This window comes from Misgurnus anguillicaudatus, chromosome 22 (genome assembly GCF_027580225.2).
Source record: "Misgurnus anguillicaudatus chromosome 22, ASM2758022v2, whole genome shotgun sequence".
Classification (NCBI taxonomy): domain Eukaryota; kingdom Metazoa; phylum Chordata; class Actinopteri; order Cypriniformes; family Cobitidae; genus Misgurnus; species Misgurnus anguillicaudatus.
Window position 1 is genome coordinate 17,812,855 of NC_073358.2, and position 25,057 is coordinate 17,837,911.

The window sequence follows — 25,057 nt, forward strand, 5'->3', positions numbered from 1 at the left end:
ACGTGCTCTATAAGTAATTTGTCACTAATTTGAATAGAGGGTATGCATTGAAACTGATGCAGCCCACCCGAATGTCAGTTTTACTGGCATTTTCGCAGCACCCGCTATGAAAACCTGCCATTTTGTTGCATGTTTTGCCACTCAACGGGCGAGCTCTCCCGTAGTCATGTGGAAAGTGACGTCAATGCATAGCCTCTATTGGATTAGCTTTATATTATGCATCACTTGGGTGTTTCCATTGTCAAATTGACCAATAGTATTTCGAATATCCAACAACGTCATGTCGTTGCAAGGCTACGTGCGGCGCTTGCGGAACAGGGTGTCAACGTTCTCTGCGGCTAATGCAGCTAGATTTGAAACCAAAATTGTTGATTAACGACCATACAATTGTCTTTATTTGCCGTTTGAATGTACTGGAATGTCTGTGACAGACTGGTACGCGCACAAGTCGCTGGAAAACGAAGTGTTTTGGATCCAGGAGCGCTTTTATCAATCTGGGAATAGGGCGAATATATGGCTCATACGGGGGTCCCATCAGGACGTCGTCATAGATACCGGGCTAGGTTTACGGAGTCTGCCTGAATACATCAATGCTAAGGGGCTGTTAGGCGAGGAGTCGAAGCGAAAGAATCCGGTCTTAGCAATCGGCACCCATGTACATTTCGATCATTCGGGTGGGCTGCATCAGTTTAGACAGGTGGGCGTGCACAAGGCAGAGGTGGATGCTTTGGCTAACGGAGATAACTTCGAGACCGTGACATGGCTATCTGACCGCGAGATCGTGGAGGACCCGGCACCTGGATGGAGAGCAAGGCAGTACCGGGTGAAGGCGGTCACGCCCACCCATATATTACAAGACGGTATGTTCTTTCTACTCTTCCCATGCCTGCAGTAAATCACTATTCGGACGGGATTAGTTTTCCAAACGACGTTTGAGTTTTAATATGTCTTCCACGACGTCTGTGATTTTATGTACTGATTCAGACAGGATTAAAAATCATAGGATATCAGAGATGGGAGTGTTTGTTTATAACTGCTGCTTATAATAAACCCAAAGAAATGAAAAAAAAGAATGAATATTTATTATCTTTATTAATTAACACTACCATTCCGGAGTTAAGCTAAATAAGGTTGAGTTTACCTTATACTAATATTACAGTGGCCAGTCTTATATTCAGCTCATCTTGATTTAAATATTTTATTTTGCTGAATGTAAAAAAAATCCATATCTGAATGAATGGGACTTAGGAAGTACATATATGCACGTTAAGACCTTACGGCAAATCCGTCCGGATGCAAATGTATGAATGAATGAATGATTTCAGACTGACGGACAGACAACACAATTGAGCTAACAAACAACAACATATATACTTCAGTCTGAAACAGGTGTAGGCTGAAGCCCTTGCTTATAATAGGTATGTTGCTAAAATTTTAAAAATGGTTAAATGTTAAAACTAGTTATTCAGATAGAAAGAGCTTGAAAAAAGCTTTTAAATGAGACAAAGATCGTGTTTATTGGCTAAAGAATAACAAAATACTGGCAATTTGAAACTCGAAAATCATCACTTTGTGTTGTCCCATGTTTTCAATTAAAATTCAAGAAAATGTGTGACCGAATCATGAAAATTATTAAGTTTTTAACAATAACTTTTTACATTTTGAGATATTGACCTGAATCATCCAGTATAAGCCGTTTGCCATATCCTCTATTCTACTTCTGAAAAGTCAGATATGTAAAAAAACAAACTACTAATTACAACAAATAACACTCTTTATTCGGTCTATATATTTGACGGTGGGCCGAGGGGAGATTTCGTGTTATCAGACGATCTCTGGTGATGGATAACCCAGTTTTTTAATGTAACCGCTAAATTTCAACAAAGCAAATAAAAATTGTTGCCACTTACATACTTTGCACATTTCTATAATATCGGTAACTTTCTCCAGGTTATTTTCCCGGCGAATAGAGGGGTTGCAAGTTTACAAACATTGCAGGGTGCGCGCGCATCCAGGAGGCAGAAAGCCCGATTGGTGAGCTGATCCGCTACTGCAACAACCTTAATTATTGAAGCGTTCTTTATTGTTTGTATATAAATAAGACTTGATTTTAGTTGGATCTGTTCTTCTGTCTTTATTTTTGCAGTGTTACTGTGATACATGTATGAATTATAATGTTATAATTATTATGCGTGTAACGTAATAGTCGCTTCTACTGGTATGTTAACATCAGGCACCCAGCACTGACTCTGTTGGTACTATTTTCCACGCAACAATTCCTTGGCATTTTGACTTACAGACACCGCTACTAGCATACAACACAATGCACTTCTCTTCTTTCTGCCTCTCGGTTGCGCGCGCAACCAGTTAGTGACGTCGCCGTACAACCCGACTATAGAGCAAGCAGCTACGTTTGGGTTCCGAAGTTCATGACGTATTTGTTGCCTTCATCCAATAGCGTGCGTGGAAAAGGGATGACGCGTGTCAACACTGGCGAGTTTCGCAGGAAAGATTGAACTTCCCTGATAGCACACAAACATCTCGAAGACGTCTATTTGATGTCTGCGTTTACATCTGCAAGACGTATTATTTAGATCGTTTGCTCATCTGCAATACGTCTCTGAGACGTTTCCTAAAAGATGTCATATAGACATATTGAAGACATCTGCAAGACGTTTTTGATTTAGAATGTATGTAAAGCAGCTCTTTCTAAGACCTTTATAAGACGTTTTTACACACCAGATGTATTCCAGATCTCCAGATCTTTACCAGACATCTTGCAGACGTACCTGTGCTATCTGGGTTGTTAACTAATTTTAGCCACTAATGCAGTTTTAATATTCAGTTTGACACAAAATGTGAAAGTAGAGGTAACGTTGCCCATTCTTACTGTTTTTATTTTATGTAACCATCTTTGTCATGCCCTGTCATTTTTTTTGTAATCTTTCATAAATACACCGTTCTATTTTTTTACACCGTTCTGATTTAATACATTTGATCTGTGTTATCGCTTGGAAACACAACGTCGTAAAAACGAGACTGACAATTATTTCCCCTGTTTACTGGAAAGAAATGTCAAAAAAAATGAAGTGCTGCATGCATGTTTTTGAGGGTAGTTTTATTTTATTTTATTTTTTATTTTTTATTTAACCTTTATTTAACCAGGTAAAATCAGTTGAGAACAAGTTCTCATTTACAACTGCGACCTGGCCAAGATAAGGCAGAAACAGTGCGACACAACAGAGTTACACATGAGAAAAATTAATATCCAGTCAAGTAAAAAAACAAAAACAGATGTACAACAGGTGTAGTGCTACATACAATATAATTAATTAAAAATAAACATTACGTTTACTCTGAAATAGACCTTAAGAAATGTATAAATGTATAAAACTTATATTTAAACACGAAATAGTTAACCCACCATTCCCTTCACACAGGCACAAATTGGCAGAAATTGATTAAATCAGTGTTTTTGTGGAAATACCTTGAATGCAGAGAAAGCAGTATACAAGAACAAGCAGTACAGGCATATAAGTTACAAAGCCAGGATCCTACGAACAAGTTAGTCAAACTAACTAACACTGGCTACCACAGGGAGTGCTACAGCCATTTCACAAATAACACAACGATAAAAAGCGCACAAAGGAGAAGAGAGGAAATTTTTATTGAAGAAACTGCAAAGGAAGGTTGATATTATATTGTATAGACATGCAGTGAAGAAAGTAGTGTATAAATTAAATATGCAATGTTTTAGCAGTAGCCTTTGAATAGCAGACCAAAAATGCACCATAGACAAATGGTTTAAGATTATTATAACATTTACATAGAAAATCGCTGGGAGATGCGGCGACATACAGTGTTTATACATACACATGTGCAGTGTAGTAAAAGTAAAAGAGTAGTACAAATGTAGATGCACTGTATTAACAGTAATATAATAAAAACCTACAAAATTTACCTTTTTAATTATGGCATCGTTATTATCAACAAGACCAGACACCTGGGGTCTCATTTATAAATCCTTACTAAAAGTCTACGTACACACAAAAGCCAAAAATGGCACACGCCAAAAAATATTAAGACAAAACAAAGCACTGTTCCCTTTATAAATCACAGATCACCTGCAATTCTTCATACATGAATCATTCTCAGGTCCCACCCTGCAAGCACATCTCCCATTAAAGTTTTTTTTTTATAGATCACAACCTTTGCATGGAACTGGCGTACGCACAAAACGGGGCTGGAAATGTGCGTACACCAGTTCCCACGCAAAGGTTGTGATCTATAAAAAAAAAACTTAATGGGAGATGTGCTTGCAGGGTGGGACCTGAGGATGATTCATGTATGAACACTTGCAGGTGATCTGTGCTTTGTAGAGGGAACGGTGCTTTGTTTTGTAAGAGCTGTAAGGTGGTGCCAAACCCTGACAGAAGGTATTTCCTGAAGCCAGCAGCAAATGGCTGAATCCACAGGAAACCGCTTCCTAATTCCTGTTGAATTATCATCTGAAACCTTCCTCAAAGAATTCACATCTACCCACAAACCTTCCTCAAAGAATTCACATCTACCCCCCAAGACAGTTACCCCATGGTGTGGGACAGAGTCACACCCGACCACACTTTCTTGTCCCCCTCTCCTCATGTTCTAAAAGCAATACATTCTACATGTACAAAGAATGTGAAACTGGTTTTGTTTGGTGTTTTATGAAGTGTTTTAATGCAAGTGGTACATTTGGGTTTATTAATATGACAACAGGATTCAATGTTAATCTGTGACAATAAATAAGTAAACTTAACCTAATGTTGGGAGACAACTCCTAACTTAGACATGTTGACCAATCACCCACTGTATGTATATTAGGCTACACCCCTGATTTTTACAACAACCAATCAGTACCAAACTCCTATATGCTTTGTTCTCTGGTTATTTAAGGAGATGTGTAGAAGACTCAGACGGGACTTTCTATATCTAGAAATGCACCCCCGTGATGCTGTATCTTTGATACAGCATCATGTTTCTTTTTATTTTATTTTGAGGAATCTGTAACCAGATCTTCATCTCCTTACCAGGTATGTAACGGTTTTTCGTTTGTTTCGTATTTGAATTGGAATGTAAATTGGCTTCTGAATTATGTGCTACCTACCTGGTTAATAAATTGTTACGTTTGCATTCATTCTAATTTGCTCTGTTTTATTGACTCTTCTAAGTTACTATAAAGTATTACGATATCCTTTGTTACCACAAATCTTTGATCGGGGTTAATTCATGTTAATTAGATTCTGCCTCTTAACTATGTTGGTGGGCAGTCGCATGGACTACCAGAGTGATAGTCCTGTTATCCATTTTATAATTAAGTTGTTATATAGTTCTATGATTTAACTATATGCGTCTAGAAGGAGCTAGATTGAACCTCTGACTATGGTGTAAGCGACTGTGGGGGCTATATGGATACTATTTAATGAGAGCACGTAAACATGAAGCGGTATCATTTAATTGCTTTAGCCATAACCTCTAGTTTTTGTATGGTCAGATTAATTATTTAACCTTAACTAAGTTGTTTTGTAATCGCATTTGGTAAGTATAATTACCTCTTCATAATTAAGTTGTTATATAGTTCTATGATTCAACTATATGCGTCTAGAAGGAGCTAGATTGAACCTCTGATTATGGTCTTATGTTTATATTTAATAGGCGATTTTTGAGAGCTACATGGGGACCTTTTAACAAGAGATTGACTTTGTTAAATTGCTTTAGCTACAACCTCTAGTATGGTCGAGATTGTGTTCAGTACCCACACAACGGCCGGTGTGGACTGATATGACATTGGTAATCGAATGAATGAGTTCAATGTAAACATGAGTGAATAGAATGATCAAACATTTATCCAAATTCCACAATTATATCAATTTGACTCATATTACAATACGTTTTATATCTTTGGAGTCAGGTGTAAAGTTGCGTAACGTTAATTTGTCTTTATAAGCGCCGGAAAAGACCGAACGCGCTATAACTCATCGCCAGCGTTTGGATTCCGTCGTTGGGCCAAACGGATGGATGGGGTCATATTTGTTCCCCTTACAGTTTTATAAGTCTTAATTTTTTTTGCGTATGCCATTTTTGCCTTTTGAGCGTACGTAGACTTTTAGTAAGGATCCTACACACAGTTTTATAAATGACACCCCTAAACGATGTGAAACTGGTTTATTACCCATCTTAAGGGAACAGGTGGAACCAATGTAGCATGAGTTTTCACAGCTGAAAGTTACAAATTATCTTTCTTCAATCAGTGATGTGCAGAACCTAAACCTATTGTTTTGCACTTTTTTTAGTCGTAGAGGCAGAGGATGGCGAGGCAACGCCAGTAAAAACACAGGCTCTGAGGTCTTAAGCCCATGGTCTTTACACATCCAAGCAGGCCCCACACCTGCTTCCAGTACAATGCATTATCTGCAAACATGAGAAGTATAAGGTTCAGAAAAACAGCAGGGGTTACCCAGCAAACACAGAACGTTCCCCCTAGTTTTTGGTTATATTTTGGTTATTTTTTTGGGAACCAAAAAATAACGTTCTGGGAACGTTATTTATAGGTTTTATTTTTTGCAACCATAAAATAACGTTCCCATAACGTTGTAGGGTGGTTATTTTTAAATAACCTAAAAATAACTTATACAGAACGTTATTTTTTTTTTGGTTATTTTTTGGTTATTTTTTTGGAACCATAAAATAACGTTCCCATAACGTTGCAGGGTGGTTATTTTTAAAATAACCTAAAAATAACTTATACAGAACGTTATTTTTTGGTTATTTTTTTGGAACCATAAAATAACGTTCCCATTAAAATAACCTAAAAATAACTTATACAGAACGTTATTTTTTGGTTATTTTCTGGAACCATAAAATAACGTTCCCATAACGTTGCAGGGTGGTTATTTTTAAAATAACCTAAAAATAACTTATACAGAACGTTATTTTTTGGGTATTTTTTGGTAATTTTTTTGGAACCGTAAAATAACGTTCCCATAATGTTGCAGGGTGGTTATTTTTAAAATAACCTAAAAATAACTTATACAAAACGTTATTTTTTGGTTATTTTTTGGTTATTTTTTTGGAACCATAAAATAACGTTCCCATAACGTTGCAGGGTGGTTAATTTAAAATAACCTAAAAATAACTTATACAGAACGTTATTTTTTGGTTATTTTTTTGGAACCATAAAATAACGTTCCCATAACGTTGCAGGGTGGTTATTTTTAAAATAACCTAAAAATAACTTATACAGAATGTTATTTTTTGGTTATTTTTATGGAACCATAAAATAACATTCCAATAACTTTGAAGGGTGGTTAGTTTTAAAATAACCTAAAAATAACTTATACAGAACGTTATTTTTTGGTTATTTTTTGGTTATTTTCTGGAACCATAAAATAACCTAAAAATAACTTATACATAACGTTCTCTAATGGTTATTTTTTTGGTTATGTTTTTTTTTTGGAAATGAAGTGAATGCATAATTAAACCCATCATTCCTTTAGTGTGCACGTCTAATATGCGCGTGCTTGTCTGCACGAGCTTACCACCTTCTTCACGAGTGCCCGTTTTATCTTGTGCTCAGGAAAAGTCGTTAATTTAAAAAATAACGGTCCTTTCGTTTTTACCTCAGAGACTAACATTATTTTAGCGGTTCTTTTGTCTCTTTCTTGATTTAGTAACTTAAATATGTGAGAAGAAATATATATACGAGTGATTTCCAATCGATTTGAGGAGAATTTGAGGAGAATATAATGTTAGAAACTTTTTATTGTTGTAAAAACGGATAGCCGACCAACTGTGGTAAGATCTTTTAACCTACAGTGACTGATTTATTTGTCATTGCGTTTTAACTTCAGAGTATAACATTCTAGCGATTTCTTTTTTGTTTCTTCATTAGTAGCTTAAATATGTGAAAACGAAAATATATTTTAATTATTTCCATGAAGAGAATATGAAGTTAGAAGCTTTTGATTATTGTAAAAACTGAGAGATGCTGATTGTTGTTACTTAATAATGGAGAGGCGGCTGCTGTAGGGTCTGTTAAACTAAAGTGAATTAAATGTTTATATATTTTCAATAAATATCTGTTTTAAGTCTTCTTTATTGTGTTGAAGTCACTGGTTATTTATATATTTGATAAAATATAATGTTATCTAAATACATAATATGTGATGTGTTGAGGTATTTTTATATAAAATAACCTGTGTTATATAATGGTATAATATTTTAATAGACATTTTTTCCAGTAATAGCATAATTTAATTATTATAGATTTTGTATTAAATAAATTATTTTATTCCTCCTTATACGGAAATGTGTTTTACTTATTTTAGATAGATATGATAGACAGGGGCGCTGCTAAGGATTTTGGGCCCCATGAAAAGAATCTTGACAGGGCCCCCAACACAGCTGAGACTTTTTTCATATTAATTTACATAAAATCATGCACTTTTATGGTATTTTGACTACCAATGGGGTGAGAAAATTTTTATTTAATTTTGAATTAAGTGTTTAAGAAAAAAGAAATCTTATTTCACAATTTTTTCTCACCCCATTGGCAGATCATTTTGCTCGTTTTAAGGACAATTTCACTTAAATTGTATATTAATTTGTCTTAAAACTAGACTGTTTTACTTAGGTCATTTTGCTCATCAAGAAAAAGCATCTTAATTTAAGAATTTTTAGATATTTCTACTGAAAACAAGACAAAAATACTAAGTAAGAAAGTCATTTTTTGCAGTGTTGAATGTTTAACTAAAACTGTGTATTGTTATTTTTTCCAGCGTTTTCTTGACCTAACATGAGGAGAAAATTGAGTTCCCCCTTATCATGCACTTTTAACACTAGAACGGCCACCAGTAGTCATTTTAACCGCAACATTTAAACTTATGCAGTGCAAAAAATGATTTTCAAGAAAAAAATTCTTAGTATTTTTTTCTTGTTTTCACTAAAAATATCTAAAAATTCTTAAATTAAGATGCTTTTTCTTGATGAGCAAAACGACCCAAGAAAATAAGTCTAGTTTTGAGACCAAAAATATTACATTTAAGGGATTTTGTGCATAAAACAAGCAAAAAAATCTGCCAATGGGGTAAGCTAATTTTTCTTGAATTTATTGTTTAAGAAAAATGTTCAAGATTTTTTTGCTTACTCCATTGGCAGATTTTTTTGCTTGTTTTATGCACAAAATCCCTTAAATGTATTATTTTTGGTCTAAAAACTAGACTTATTTTCTTGGGTCGTTTTGCTCATCATGAAAAAGCATCTTTATTTAAGCAATTTTAGATATTTTTACTGAAAACAAGAAAAAAATACTAAGAATTTTTTCTTGAAATTCATTTTTTGCAGTGTGGTAATTATCTTTAACACTAGAATGAACAAGGCGTCATTTTGACAGTTTGAACTTTGCAATAACTTTGTCTAAATAAATCACGTGCATAAATAAACGTGCTTACTTGTCGAAAAATGCTACCGTAGAGACCTGGGGCCTCGTGTACAAAGCGTGCGCGTTAGCACAGAAAAGTGCCGTCGGCTACGATCATTGTCATGGACGGGCGGTCCACTAACAATTTAGGCCTACTTACAAACCCACCTTGGTAACATAATGTCGACCCTTGGCCTCTTTCACTTCTTATTTTTTTCTCTTTCCGTTTTTGACTTCCAGATTTTTGAGGCATTTTCACGTCCTTGTCAGTCAAGTTGATATTCTGCCAGCACTATAAGTGAAGTCAAGCTGTGTTGCCTAAATTATACAATTTGGGCGGACTAAACCATTTTATGACAATTGAGAGGGGGGAAAGGGGCCCACAGACGTTTGTGTTTCCTAAACAAAAAATGTTTTGATACCAGGAAACAGCAAATAGAATAATTTAAAGTTAATAATTTTTACTATTAAATATTTTTAGCACCACAATTTTGGGGGCTTCTCTGGGCCCCCTCTTACTCGTGGGCCCCGAGAATCATCATTGTTTACCCCCCCTTTACAGCACTCCTGATGATAGATAAAAACACAGCATGGGATGTACTAATAGACGTGCCGTACTTTTGTAAGCCTTCACTTCTTCACTGAGGCTGGAGTCTTGAGCTCTGCGCGCTCTGTCAGTGCGTGCACGGAGCCGCGGCAACGCGCCCTCGCGCCCTGGTGAGATCATTTTTCACTCCATGTCAACTGTGCATTTTCCAAGGTTTGTTTTTGGTTAGCCAGGAAAGTTTTCTTTACAGAAATAGAACGTTATTTTTAGGTTATTTTAACGTTTTCCTAACGTTAGTTTTTGGTTCCCATAACGTTATTTTCCAAGGTTTGTTTTTGGTTAGCCAGGAAAGTTTTCTTTACAGAAATAGAACGTTATTTTTAGGTTATTGTAACGTTTTCCCAACGTTATTGTAACGTTTTCCTAACGTTATTGTAACGTTTTCCTAACGTTAGGAAAACGTTAAAATAACCTAAAAATAACGTTCTATTCTTGTAAAGAAAACCTTTCTGGCTAACCAAAAACAAACCTTAAAAATTAAGGTTATGGGAACCAAAAACTAACGTTAGGGGACGTTTTTAGAACCAAAAAATAACGTTAGGGGAACGTTTTGGGAACCAAAAAATTGTTAGCTGGGTAAAAGGGGTTAAAATAAAATTAACACAGTATAAAACAAGGTATCCCTTCACCTGCCCTTACGAAAATTAACCATTGTTTTTCTACAGTTAAAAATGGTTACTGTAGTAAAACCATGGTAACCACAAAATAACTATTGTCTTGACAACTATGGTTTTCAAAAACCATAGTTAAATCGTGGTTAGTGTAGTAAAATCATAGTTTTGCTGATAGTAATCAATACAACAAAAAACCTTGGTTACTACCACAATAAAACCATGATTTATTTTCGTAAGGGTGCTTATACCCGGTACCTCAACATACAAAAACACGAGATTATTAACTAACATATGCAAATGGCTACAAGCACTTCTGCAAAACAGTCATTTTTCAAGCGCAGTGGGCGCAAACTTTATGAAATATTACCAGAACAACCAGCTGGGACGTGTCTCTCTTAAACGGAGATGGAAGAAAAATGAAGACGGCACATATACATATTTTGTATATTTATTCAGCGATCGGCGGTAAAAGTTAATCTGCACGGAATCGTTCTTGTACAGAACCATGGTACGGAACGGTTAGTATACGCCTACGCAAAACGACACTAACGAGACGCATACATACGCTTGAACAAACCAGTGTACACAACAAACATTTTATATAGATATAAATTAAATAAAATGAATGCTTACAATCACACAAAGAATGGCGATGGTCAATGTGCTTCCGCTGCAGCTCGTGTCTGAATCCGTGTAACAGCTGTTCTACTAACCTACATCTGATTGGTTAATAATAATCCTATGTCAGTATCTTGCCGCTCTATTAATTCGACTGATATAGTAGGCAACCACGTTTGCCTGCATATTTACCGGGAAATTTTATCATTTCGGGGGAAAATGTGCAATAAATGCGAGTGGCAACACGGTTTATATCGTTGAGAATAAAACAATCGTCCAAACTTTACAAATTCAGGTTCTCCCTCAATGGGGATCATCCATTTTGAAAAGTAATGCAGTTACGGACCCTCGGCCCACCGTCTATATACAGACATCTACTACATGGCTATACGGCTGCTTCACATTCTTTGTCCATTCAAGCAGATTTTGGTAGAGGTAAATTTCCCGTGGTCGACGTTCAAATTTATTAAAATTGCGTACACTTGTAGTTTAGCAATTAAACTAAATGTCTTTAAAATTTCAAGAATGTCTTTACTCATCTTCAGCAAAAACAAAGACGATTTTACAAACAACAGACTTTGGCGAGCGCGCAAGGCCAGTATTTAAACATGATAGGTGGTGACCTAAATTTCGCCATCAACAAACCAACTGAAGCATTATTTTCCACAACACCGCACGCCGCCTGAGGACATCTTGAGTTTCGTTGTGCGGAACCAAAAAGTCAGCCGCGACAGCGGAGTTAGCAACATACCTATAATGCCAACCCTTTTTAAAACATCTCATATTTTAACAACATAAAAATAAAATAAATAATGTATTACCTTATATAGAGTTGTCAATCAAATACTGATAAAGTATAAACATTAATTTTGCTTATGTATACAGTTTCATAATCCAATCTTCAACAAAAGCAACTTGTTCATTTATCAACAACTGGTTTCATATAGTTTCAGTGCATTATTTTTGAATAGTTTCTTTAACTTACTAAGTGCCCCACATTTTTTTAATTCCTCATCACAGCTGTTCCATAGATTTACACCTTTTACTGACAGACAGTATTTTGCATTGGTCCTCACTTGTTTCTTTTTAAATACACAATCTCCCCTTAAGTCATGTTGACATTCTCTTGGATACTTTCTGGCAATTGCTTTTTTTTTGCTTTATCTTCAAGCTTTAGCGCCTTTAATTCAATAAATAGGGAGTTTGTTGGCTCTTTATAGTTGGTTTTCTTCACAATTCGTATTGCTCTCTTTTGCATCAGAAATATTGATTTGATGTTTGTTTTATATGTATTTCCCCATACTTCCACACAATAATTAATGTATGGAAGCCCTAGGGAACAATACAGGGTATATAATTATTTTTCATTTAAGAAATCTTTAACTTTATATAATATTGCAATAGACACGTCAGAATAGTGCTTAAGATGCATTGCATGCGCAGGATTATGAATTTTGGATGCATTATTCTGATTATCAGATGAAGCCTGCTCCAATAAATTGCAGTAACGTGCGTTGGATTGCATGACTTCATCCTTAGCAACCTTACTTAATATCTCTCAAGAGATCTGGAGATTGATCGAAACAAATCAGATCATCAGAGGCATGTTAGTGGTTAGTGAAAAGCTATCCTACTGTCTAATGTGGCATTATAATTTCCTTAATGGTGCAGATACACTATAACAGAGAGCATTTGTCAGAAACCCAGGAAAAATCTGTCTGTAAACCACACATATGGCCTTCTCTGCATAATTCCCAATAAACAAACTACTTAAAGTGAGATGTGCTGGATATAAAGAGAGATTTTGTTAACATATTGTTAATATAGCAACCTAGATTCCTCACCGTGGAACTAATGAATGACACAGGTTTAATAAACAGTTATGGTTTTCAGAAACATGAAAAACCAAAATAAGAGTATCAGTTTACAGCTAGTGAGTTTCAGGCCTATATGTCATGAAAAAAATAAAGGTAGTATGTTGTCCTAGTTTTGTTCAGCCCTAAAATATTATGCTTGCTTTAAATGGTCCTTTCTTTGTGTGTTTAAAAAATATATAAAAAATTCTCACTGAATTATGAAAAACAACCAAACAAAGTGTGAAGACCCTAAATAATCTGTGATTTATCATTAGGTCATATCATCCTTACACTGAAAAAAATTATTCATTGAATTTAATAAAACATTTATTAAATTGTTTTACATTTAAACAAAAAGTTTTATATTTTATTTTACTTTACTAATCTTTTTTATTTAAATGTAGCTTAAATAAATTGATTGCAACCACTTACCTTAAAAAAATTGATTAAAATCAATTAATCATTTTTTTCAGTGTAGGTTACATTTCCATGCATGTTTGGAATTAGAAACAAACCACTTACAGTATGCACATCTCCTCTCCAACTCATTTATTGCTTGAGCCAGATTTGAACGAGATCTTATTTCAACTGTAAAAATGCCCCTCATCATCTCCATCTCTGCTTGGTAATTTGTGAGTTGATACAGCATTGGTTGTGTCAATGCTGCAATGCAGTGACAATATTTAGTTACCACACTCCACTATTTTCTTTCCTCCTTCTCCTTGTGTTTTTTAGGTGATGTCATCAATCTTGGGGACAAGCAACTGACTGTCCTTCATATGCCGGGTCATTCCAGAGGCAGCATCTGTCTCCATGACAAGGAGAATAAGATGCTGTTCAGTGGTGACGTGGTCTATGACGGTTCCATGATTGATTGGTTGCCCTACAGTAGGATTGGCGACTATGTGCGTAGCTGTGAAAGACTGGTGGAGATGGTCAATAAAGAGGAGATTGACCAGGTCATGCCTGGCCATTATAACACTTTTGGCAGCAAGCGTCTACATCGCTTAGCCTCTAACTACATCGCTGGTGCGAGTGTCTGCCACAGAGCCTCTACATGTGTGGTGAAGTCCATTGCCAGCCTGGCACTTCGAGCTTCCAATTCACGAAGTGCCTGTTAGTAGATATGATATTATGCAAAAGCAAGTGTTGCTGCACACCTTAATATTGAGCACATTGAAAACACTGAGCAATACAGTGTGTTGCTGGAACTACAGAATACAGTGTATTTGTTGTTAATAATTTAAAATCTTTGTGCTGCATATCCTTCAAGCCTTCAGAAATGTTAGACATTGGCAATTTCTTAAAGGCAAGGCTGCATCCTCCGGAGGTAGCATATCATCAAGCCTGGATTATTTCAGTTAACTGAGCATTACATTATCAAATCATAAGCATATTACAACAATTTACGATTAACTAAAGTATAAAGTATAATATAATAAAGTATAATAGTAAACTTTAAAAAAATTTAAATTCTAAAATAAGACCTACAAATGGAAGGATGCAGTCTTCCATTTGAGTAATGGCGCTCGCCATATGACCAGTTTCAAAGGCGCTGTGTGTAACTTTTTATTATATTGATTTCTCCTGTTTCAGTTAAACGTGGAGAGACAACAAGTAAGCCAACTTCACTTTTAATGATTTATTTTACAAGATTTAATCATAAGTTTTAATAAAGTAGATGTGAGGTTTACATAATGAAAAGGCCATACCTTCAATTATAGGTAAACTGATCCCAAAATCACACATTGTATGCTATGTGTTGGTTTAAATAGGAGACATTTAGTTGCATGGGAGGGGCAACCTTCCGATCTCTCTGATGAAGCCAATACGGAAGTAACTTAAACTGCAATTCATCGACTGGCCGCTAGAGGTAGGCTCCAAAAGGGAGTCAATTCCCATATACCCCCATATGTTAAAGTGGCCAACTTTACAGTAGAAAATAATATGTTTACAGCCTGGTACAAAAATAGTTTTTGGTCTGTGTATAGCTAATTTTGCCCTTCATGACAACTGTGAGGGGGATTAATTATTTTGTAACTCCTCCGTTTAAATTATATTAAGCTTTAACTTCTGCATAATTAAGGGCGTGGCCACTTGAGTGAGGGGTGAACAGCCACTGCAGTCACTAGAATCAAGCTAGGCGGGCTTGGTTTAAGCAACCAGACACCTCAACTTTACCCACGTCCCGCCTCTTTACTCATTTTCGGATATCCGCGAGTGATGCGCGATGACGCGCAGCCAAGATGGCGAAGGCAGTCAACGCCTACTTTAAGCTTCAAAAATGATCTTCAGAAACCAATGGGTGATGTCACGGACATTAAGTCCATCTTTTTTTTACAGTCTATGGTTGCAATCTGTTGACGGTTTAATATGACAGTCTCTGCATGAGATATTAATATACTGTAGCAAAGCATGAAAGAAGCATCATTCTGTTATTCTACCTATACCCTGAGAATATATTGTGTTGTGTATGTGGTCTAAGTGCAATACAAAAAAAAAACAAGAATAAATGAGAAGCAGTCATATTCATCTAAAATTAACAGTGATTTCCATGCCTTAATTTGTTTTGTTTACTGTAGTTCCATCACACTGACTCCATAAGGGGCTGATCAGACAGATCACACTTTTGGCAGTGAGGCGCCTTTATTAAAATATTTTCTATCGGCAGTGAGCTTTTTGTGTGCTGTTGCAGGAGCGCTTGAGAAGTTGAGAAAAGTCAACTCTGAGTGGAAAAGCACCCGACATCATTTGGGTTTTATTCAATTGTCCAATGAAATGAAGGGAGAGGCCAGCCTTGATCAAGGCCAGAGCAAGCACCCTCTTTAGTTTTTGCTAATATGACAGTTAACAGGAAACCAAAGTTTCAATAGCACTTACGCTTTAATTCTTGACTGAAAGGACAGCTGGTTGACAGCTGCCACAGGGGTGGAACCCTTTCAAAAAGTACATTTAGTCGGGGAGCCAAAGTCTCAAAAATGGGTTGAACCTGACATGGTCTGCCATACTTTTTATTTGTGTTTTTTCTGTTAACTTTGACCCCAAGAACCAATAATTGGGGGGTCTGCTCTGCCGGAAATATCGCGGGAGATTTTTTTTGGCCATTTGGGTGTATGCACCCTTTGTTTTTGTCAGAAAATTGTGAAAAATTATTTTTTCCTCAAATTCTCAGTGGGTTGGGTAAGCTGTCAATAAATGCATTCCAGATGCACGGAGCGCATGTGCTGACAACGTCCACTGAAAAAATAACTCTTAAATCACATTTCTGCATAATTTTGCATCAATTTAATGCAAAGAGGTGGGCGTTTTTTTTTCACTTTTTTTCCAATGTTTTCATGTTTCCTTCATTGGCGGTCGGCTGTTCCCCCGTGTTGTGACATCAGTCAATATGCCATTCTTTTCACCAAACAGTGTACTCATTCCACAGAGGAAATTATGGGGATCCAACCAGGGTCGGCGGATCTGTGATGATTTCACTGCTGGTTGGCGATCGGCGGGCTCAGAACCTTGATGGAATTTTTGCCTTTCGGGGTTCCGAGGGACGTGCTGGGTGGCATGGTTGTTGGTGTCCACATTGTTGGACATCATGGTCTAGGGATCTTTTTGGTTTCAACGTGGCCCTGTTCTCCCAGTGGAAATGTGTCGCACAGTGGGTATAATACAGCAGAATGACTTTGTTTTTTTTGCCTCAGATTGCAACTGTTGCAACTTTAAAGAGACACTTCACCCATTTGCATTAAGCTTTGTAGCTTTAGAAACCCAGTCATGTTTTTGAATGGTCATGCATCATTGTCAGTTTCCTCTGGGATGGGAGAGGTGCGGATTTCGGTGTTTCACTTCCTTCTTTCAGTGATGTAAAAATCGTCATTTTGCGTCATTGAAAGAAGGAATTGCTATATCTTTGTCGAGGGTGTAAGACTACAAACACTCTGTCCTTATTTTTCCAGGGGGGCTATGGGTGGGACCCACTCACGCTACAGACCTATTACAGATTAGTGGGTGGGACTTACGAAAATACACGAAAATAAATTATACAGCTGCTTTTTTGGATCTAAGCTAAAAGTTGCTGTGGAGCCAGGCTTGATGTTTTCCAACAATGGTAGAAGGTTACCAATACGATATGGAAGAGGGTGATTTCGGTCGAATCGGATGTTCGTGGCTATCTTTATGGGCCACAATGCGGGGAGGAGCAGCTGGGGCGGATGGAGGAGCGGGAGGTGGAGGACCTGCCTGTGGAGGGTAGAAGATAGGGGTGGTTATAGCGCAGTGGATAAGACACTCACCTTTGGTGTGAGAGCCCTGGCTTCGAATCCACTGTGACCCCATTGTGTCCCTGAGCAAGACACTTAACCCCTAGTTGCTCCAGAGGTGTGCGACCTCTGACATATATAGCAATTGTAAGTCGCTTTGGATAAAAGCGTCAGCAAAATGAATGAGTTAATGAGTAAGAGATGAGGTAGAAGACCTGCCTGTCGCAGGCGAGGAGCCTGGACTGAGCTGGGAGGGACTGGTGGTGCCTGTGCTGCAGAGAATTTCAAAGATTCCAGTTTCTTCTGGACGGAATTTCTACATCAGATGAGAATATGGACGTTTGTGTGGTGAACCACCCAAGCTTTGCACTGCATATGGACAGCAGCATTCTGGATATCCGTTGCAGGGACAAGCGGACGTCTGACTATAAAGTAGGTGTTTCTGTTTTGTTTGGGAGTGGCTTGCGGAGCTGTGCGCTGTGGTAGTTGTTGTCTTCCATACAAATGTCTTCCATACAAAAGAAAGGTCAATTTCTGTATTTTTTCGGTCAAATAGGCACCACATTTGAAATGTATGTTACATTTCGACTACAAATATGACCCACTTTCAATAAAGATTAATGTTTCCATGGTTGAAATGTCCCTTTAACGGAAAAAAATAACATAACTTAATTAACTATATGCAGGTCCATGTGACGTGGCATAATCAGAAGGGTGGCACACTGCAGATACTGCTCTGGGGACAGACCTTCACCCTCACCACCTGAGGAGACAGGAAACAAGAACGACAAGGTGGGTTATACAGCAGTGTGATAAAAGATGCAACCCCCTCTCTCTCTAACACACACGCGTGCAGCCCAGCTGCCCCTGATTTTGGGAGACAACTTGTCAATGGAAAATTGGTGGCAACCATGATACTGAAAGAGGCAAAACCTTCTGACCTCAAACACGGCAAATACTGCCACTGCAAGAAAAGCATATATGCCCGAGGATGCTCCTGTGCAGGAGCCAATGTGAAGTGTGGCATTGCATGTCTCTGCACCGGGGATCTTTAAGGATTGAACTTGCGCTTGAAGACGGGGACACGTAAGTAGGCTGCGCGCGTGTGTGTTAGAGAGAGAGGGGGTTGCATCTTTTGTCGCGCTGCTGTGTGGCCCACCTTGTCGTTTTTGTTTGCTGTCGCCTCGGGGGGTGGGGGTGGGGGTCTGTCACCGGGGCGGTGTCTGCGGTGTGCCACCCTTCTGATTGTCCCACGTCACGTGGACCTGCATCTAGTTAATTATGTTTTTTTTCCGTTAAAGGGACGTTTCACCCATGGAAACATTGATCTTTATTGGGGGAGGGTCATATTTGTGGTCGAAATGTGAAGTGCATTTGATATGTGGTGCCTGTTTGGCCGAGGAAGGGCAGAAGGTGACTTTGGGGCGCATTTGTTTGGAGGACAGCAGCTCCCACAGCGCGCAGCTCTGCGGGCCACTCCCAAATAAAATAGAAACACTTACAGGTCTTCTACCTCGTCTTCTGCCTTCTACAGGCGGGTCTTCTGCCTCCTGTTCTTCCATCTGCCTCGGCTGCTCTTCCCTGTATTGTGGCTCATGGGGATGGCCACGAGCATCTGGTTTGGTCGGGATCGCCCTCTTCCATATCGTGTTGGTGGCCTTCCGCCATTGTTGGAGAACATCAAGCCTGGCTCCGCGGCATATTTTAGCTTGGATCCCAAAGAGATGGCAGCTGTATGGTTTATTTTCGTGTGTTTTCGTTGGTTCCGCCCACTAATCTGTAATAGGTCTGTAGCGTGAGTGGGTCCCACCCATAGCCCCCCTGGAAAAATAAGTACAGAGTGTTTGTTGTCTTACACCCTCGTCAAAGATATAGCAATTCCTTCTTTCAATGACACAAAATGACGATTTTTACATCATTGAAAGAAGGAAGTGCAACACTGAAATCTGTATTTCTCCCGTCTCAGAGGAAACTGACAATGATGCATGACCATTCAAAAACATGACTGGGTTTCTAAAGCTACAAAGCTTAATGCAAATGGGTGAGGTGTCTCTTTGGAGTTGTAATGGTTGTGATCTGAGGCGGAAGAGTAGAGTCCTTCTGCTGTGTTGTATTTGTTGTGTGGCACATTTCCATTGGGAGAGCAGGGTTGTGTTGAAGTTGGAGGGACCCCTGGACCATGATGTTTGGTGATGTGGACATTGGCAATCGTGTTGTCCAGTGTGTCTTTCGGAATTTTGAAAGTAGGCAGGGGTTCTGTTGGGGTTCTGGGCCTGTTGATCGCCGACTGGTGGTGAAGTCATCGCGGATCTGTTGATTTTGTTTGGATTTTTGTACTTTTTTCTGTGGAGTGGGTGTGCTGTTTGGTGAAGGGAATGGCATATTGTGGGGCTGCATGATGGGTCGCATGTGTTTTTCACGCGCATCGCGTCGGTGGTGCCGGTTCCTTGATTGGTGTTGGGTCGCCATCAGCTGTTTTCAGATGGAGCGGCTGTGGCTGCACAGAGCCGTGGTTCCCTGAAAATCGGGGCAGTTTCGCATTAATTATCGCGGACGTATCGCCTGCGATGTGTATGCGATATGGCCCAAATTGTCGGGGAGCTGCGGCTCTGTGCAGTTGGTGTCGCGCCATCTGGGAGCAGCTGATGGCGATTTGGTACTGATCAGGGAGCCGGCATTGCTGACGTGATGCGCGTGGTATCGCATGCGATTTGTCGTGCAGCCCTAGCATATTGACTGATGTCATAACATGGGGGAGTGGTTGATTGCCAATGAAGTAAAAATGAAAATATTGGAAAAAAGTGAAAAAACGCCTACTTTTTTGCATTAAATTGATGCAAAATTATGCAGAGATGTGATTGGAGAGTTGTTTTTTCGGTGGACGTTGTCAGCACGTGTGTTCTGTGTGTCTGGAATGCATTCATTGACAGCTTACCCAACCCACTGAGAATTTGAGGAAAAAATATTTTTTTACAATTTTCTGATAAAAATAAAGGGTGCATACACTAAAATGGCCACAATTTTTTTCGCGATATTTCCGGCAGAGCAGACTTTCCGGTTGTTGGTTCTTGGGGTCAAAGTTAACAGAAAAAACACAAATAAAAAGTATGGCAGACCATGTCAGGTTCGGCCCATTTAATTGAGCTTTTGGGACTTTGGCTCCCCGACTAATTGGACCTAAAGACTTTGTATTAATATGTATATATTGGTATCTACCTTTTGGTGCCAAATCTATAGAGACAGAGCGCAGCGCGTCACAACCTGAAAACCACGCCCACCGGGGGGGAAAGCAATCCAACAGTCTCCATTGACTTTGTATTGCAAAAGGCCGCCTCCTTGTCATTTCTGGCTTATAACAAAAAACTGAATAATGCCTAAAAGCTGATTTGGAACAATATGTACAGCTAACAAGCCAAAGAACACAGAAATAAGTTTTTATAAGCTGTCGAGCCGTAAAACCCAGTCTTTAAGGAGAATAAAGTGGATCGCCGATTACGTTTCCCCCTATTGGACGCAGTTTTACTAATAGGAGTACTATGAAAAGTTGCCTGTTTCCATTTCTGTGTCTAAACGCTCGTTTTTTGAAGTCGACAGCTTATAAAAAATTATTTATTTATTTTTTTGGCGTGTTAGATGTACACCTTGTCACACAGCAGCTTTTAGGTATTATTCTGTTTTTAAGTTTAATCTGTAAATAAGTTTTTATAAGCTGTCGACCCCAAAAAACGAGCGTTTAAAGACACAAAAATGGATACAGGCAACTTTTCATAGTACTTCTATTAGTAGAACTGCGTCCACTAGGGGGAAACGTAGTCGGCGATCCACTTTATTCTCCTTAAAGGCTGGGTTTTACGGCTCGACAGCTTATAAAAACTTATTTCTGGGTTCTTTGGCTTGTTAGCTGTACATATTGTCACACAGCAGCTTTTGGGCATTGTTCAGTTTTTTGTTGGGAGCCGGGAATGACGGGGAGGCGGCTTCTCGCGGTGCAGACTCAATGGAGACGGTTGGATTGATTTCCCCCCCGGTGGGCGTGGTTTTCAAATTTGCATAACGGCGCTCTGTCTCTATACCTAATGGTACAGTAAATATTAGGACATTTTTAAAGGGTTCTGTACTGCCCCAGGGACAGCTGGTGTACATACAATATTTTGACCATTTTTTCCTAACAGTGTACTAGTAGATCTTTAAGTATTGCTTTGTACTTATACAGCACAATGGCTTTGCTATATTTTATTAATTTGTATATTGAAACACAGATGTAAGTTTATCATTGGAGTTATTTGTGGAAGGCCATGTCTTTAGTTCATGCCTTAGTTTTAGCATATATAGTAAGGGTCTCCTCTTTAGTAATCAGACACTAGTGTTTAGTGGGTGGTTTTGTATTTTTGTGGTTGTATCAATATATTCTTAAGAAAAATAGAAATGAGTGTAAGGACAATTTCCTGAATAAAGATAGCCCCTCCCCACAGAGCACAGCATGGGTGCACAGTGAGTGCTCGGGAAAACAACTCTCTGTTGGCGCTTTTCCATTGGTATCCCACGGTTTGGTTTAGTTTGGGTCGGGTCAGCTCACCTAATTTGGCGTGGTTAGCTTTTCCATTGAGTTTAGTATCACTTCGCAGTGGGAGGGATTATAGGCGTGTCGTTATATTTGTGCTGCCTACAGCTGTGACATCATACAAGTGAGAGGAGAGCATCGTTGTATATTCCCATACGTTTATTTATTTCTCAGTCCGCTACAAAATTAAAATTGGCCACCACAAATAGATGTTTGCACATCGCGTTTATCACTACCTCTGTATCACATAACAGTTTTCTGTTCAAACACCCGAGGCGTCAGCCGACGGCGCTCCGCTGAGCCTCACTGAAGTTGCATTTAAGCATATAATGCTGAAGTGCTCGTCGCGAATGTTTCGCCACAAACTGCAAGTCTGGAAAAAACTGTTATGGTGTCGCTGATTCTCAACATGTGGTTGTTTTTTGCTAAAAGGGAGTTTGGGAACTTATAGCAGAGCACAGATGACAACATGTTTGCTCGAGACAGCGCAAGCTAACACTAAAGGTAAAGCGTTTCTTTCAGACCAATCAGTGATCTACTGTGTTTTCGCATCACGTTTGGTATCAGCTCGGGTCGCTTGGAACCCCAATCGAGGTGGTACGAAAAAAGGATCGGGTACCACTTACTGCACCTAATGGAAAAGCTCCCAAAAGTGAGTTGACCCGACCCAAGCTGAACCGAGCCGTGGGGTACTATGCAATGGACTTCCCACCGTGACCATTTGGTTTCGGATCTGTATTCTCATTCTCTCAAAGCAAACAGAATATGAAATGCTACATGCACAAAGAATCTGAAACAGATCTTATTTGTTTTGTATTGAAATATCTAATTGCAAGTGGTTACAATGGTCTCACTCTTATAACAACATAATTCAATGTTAAAGTGTAAGCAAACTTCACTCAATGTTGATAGACACCTCCCATCTTAGACACCAAACCAATCACCCCCTGTATTCAAATTAAGGATAGCCCTGAGTTTTACAATAACCAATCAGTACCAAATTCCTATATGCGTTGTTCTCTGGTTCTCGGGTTACAGTTTTTTACGATTGCTATGACAGATTTTTCAATACTTTTAACACGTTTTCAAAACTCTTAACACAGTTAGCACTACATCCACCTGTGTAAGCTATACTATTAACACATTTCTTGTTGGTTTAACACAAAATGCATATAATTAACACAAATTTAAAATGCTTTAACTTCTTTTACATACAAGCTCAAACAAGACCAAAACAATAGATTTTTAATGTCAAATTTACAAATGCTTTCACACAGTATGTCAAAACAGATAACATCATGTGCTAATATGATGAATTGAAACATAAATATATCTCCTGTATTTTATTCCATTGGGATTGAAAAACAACTTATTGTACCAATGCTAATATATAAATCACAGCTGATTCCCACATAGGAAACACACTCAGGTTCTTTCAATTGCATTATTATATGGTATACTGTAAATAGAGTAACTGAGGGGCTCTTTAGGTCGATCTTGTGTGGAAAAGGAACAATATGAGCCACACAAAAAAATAAGATATATGGCTGCACAAGTCAACGGAAGACCACCAGAACAAGGGGAAGGTTTTCCTCCAGTCCCACCTGGATGCAATAGATGGTGCATTCCCAGACATCACACCTGAACACTGTCAGAGGTGGATAAGACATAGCAAAAGGATTCTTCCCAAGATGCCTTGCCAGAGAAAAATCAGGTGTAATGTGAATGAGAACATGTGGCCAAATAGAAACGCAATAGATTAGATGATGAGATTTTCTTTTTTGCTTTATTCTTCAGTGACTTTTTTTGTTTGCATTCGTTTATTTTTACTTTTTTACTCTAAATGGAAGTAATATTCAATATGTTTGTTATCTTGCAGTAATGTCCTGTTGTAAATACTGTAAAGTCTTTACTGCAACATATTCTGTCTACTTTTTTTCATAAACCGTACTCTAAGATGGATGATTCATTTTTGTCTTGAATTGCTGCAGCAAAACAAACATAATGCATGCATTTACTAAACCCAACTAAAAAAAAATATAAACAAGTTTTCAAAAGAAACTGCAGTGCAAAACTCAGTCTATAATCAATACAATCTACTGTCTATTGTATAAGGACAGACTTACACATAAACTTATGCAGTTTTTGTTTTTCCATCTTATGTTTGTGTTTTTCATGACATTGTGTTATGATTGACTAAATGTTTCTGTTGGAAGAGAACATGTGTTGGTGATCTGGTATAACTAGTTGATCCTGAGACATGTTTACAGTGATTTTGTAAACAGAGTGAGAGTTTAGTTTACAGTAGTCCCTTTCACACATACAGTCTTTACTGGTAATTTACTGGTAAATTGCCGTTACAGTTTTTTACAATCACTTTGCTACTATTTTCAGAACCTTGATGTCATTTTTCACAACTCTAGACACAAAACTCACAACCAAAGATCAAAATGCACATTTTTCAAAACTCTTAACTCTTTTCTCAATTGCTTGGATACAATACACATAAAACTTGGATCATTTGTTCATTCAACCAAAATCACATGTTCAATATGACACAACTTAACATCAAAGTACTACTGTTTCAAAAGGCTATTCACACATCACATTTCAAATTCATGTCTATTCATTTTCTTACAATGATCTAACTATCAATCAATACAACTGCCCAAAATGATAAGTAACTGTAGCATTATTTGTAATAGTTGTATGGAAACAGACAAAGAATCTTCCATGTTTACTGAAAATCATGAAAGTTTCAAGATAATGAGGTTCATTGTAACCAATAAGCATGGAGCATGAACCAATTATCACTGTACTGTATAGATGCAGGCCCTTGTTTGCTTGTCCAATTCTGCCAACTTGTTACTGATGATTGAGTGCAGATTGTGAAATGATGTGACCTATGTTGTGATTGTACTGTAGTGTTTTCATCAATACATTACAAACTTTGTTCAATGATTCCAATGTGTCTGTCGTATTCTCTCTACTACTGCAGAACTTTTACAGATATGTATTTGCTCTACATGTACCATAATGAAATCTGTATCACCAATTTTGTTCTACAATACTTAATGATTGTACAAACAATTAC

At 38.0% G+C, this 25,057-nt stretch overlaps 1 protein-coding gene across 1 annotated transcript; it reads left to right on the forward strand.

Moving 5' to 3' along the window:
- The first annotated feature begins 238 nt into the window (after positions 1-238).
- On the forward strand, positions 239-15,695 carry mblac2 (metallo-beta-lactamase domain containing 2). The gene is made up of 2 exons (XM_055200187.1): positions 239-860; positions 13,888-15,695. The coding sequence occupies exons 1-2, from the start codon at positions 419-421 to the stop codon at positions 14,271-14,273; spliced, it is 828 nt and encodes a 275-aa protein (XP_055056162.1). The 5' UTR covers positions 239-418; the 3' UTR covers positions 14,274-15,695.
- Positions 15,696-25,057: the final 9,362 nt, after the last annotated feature.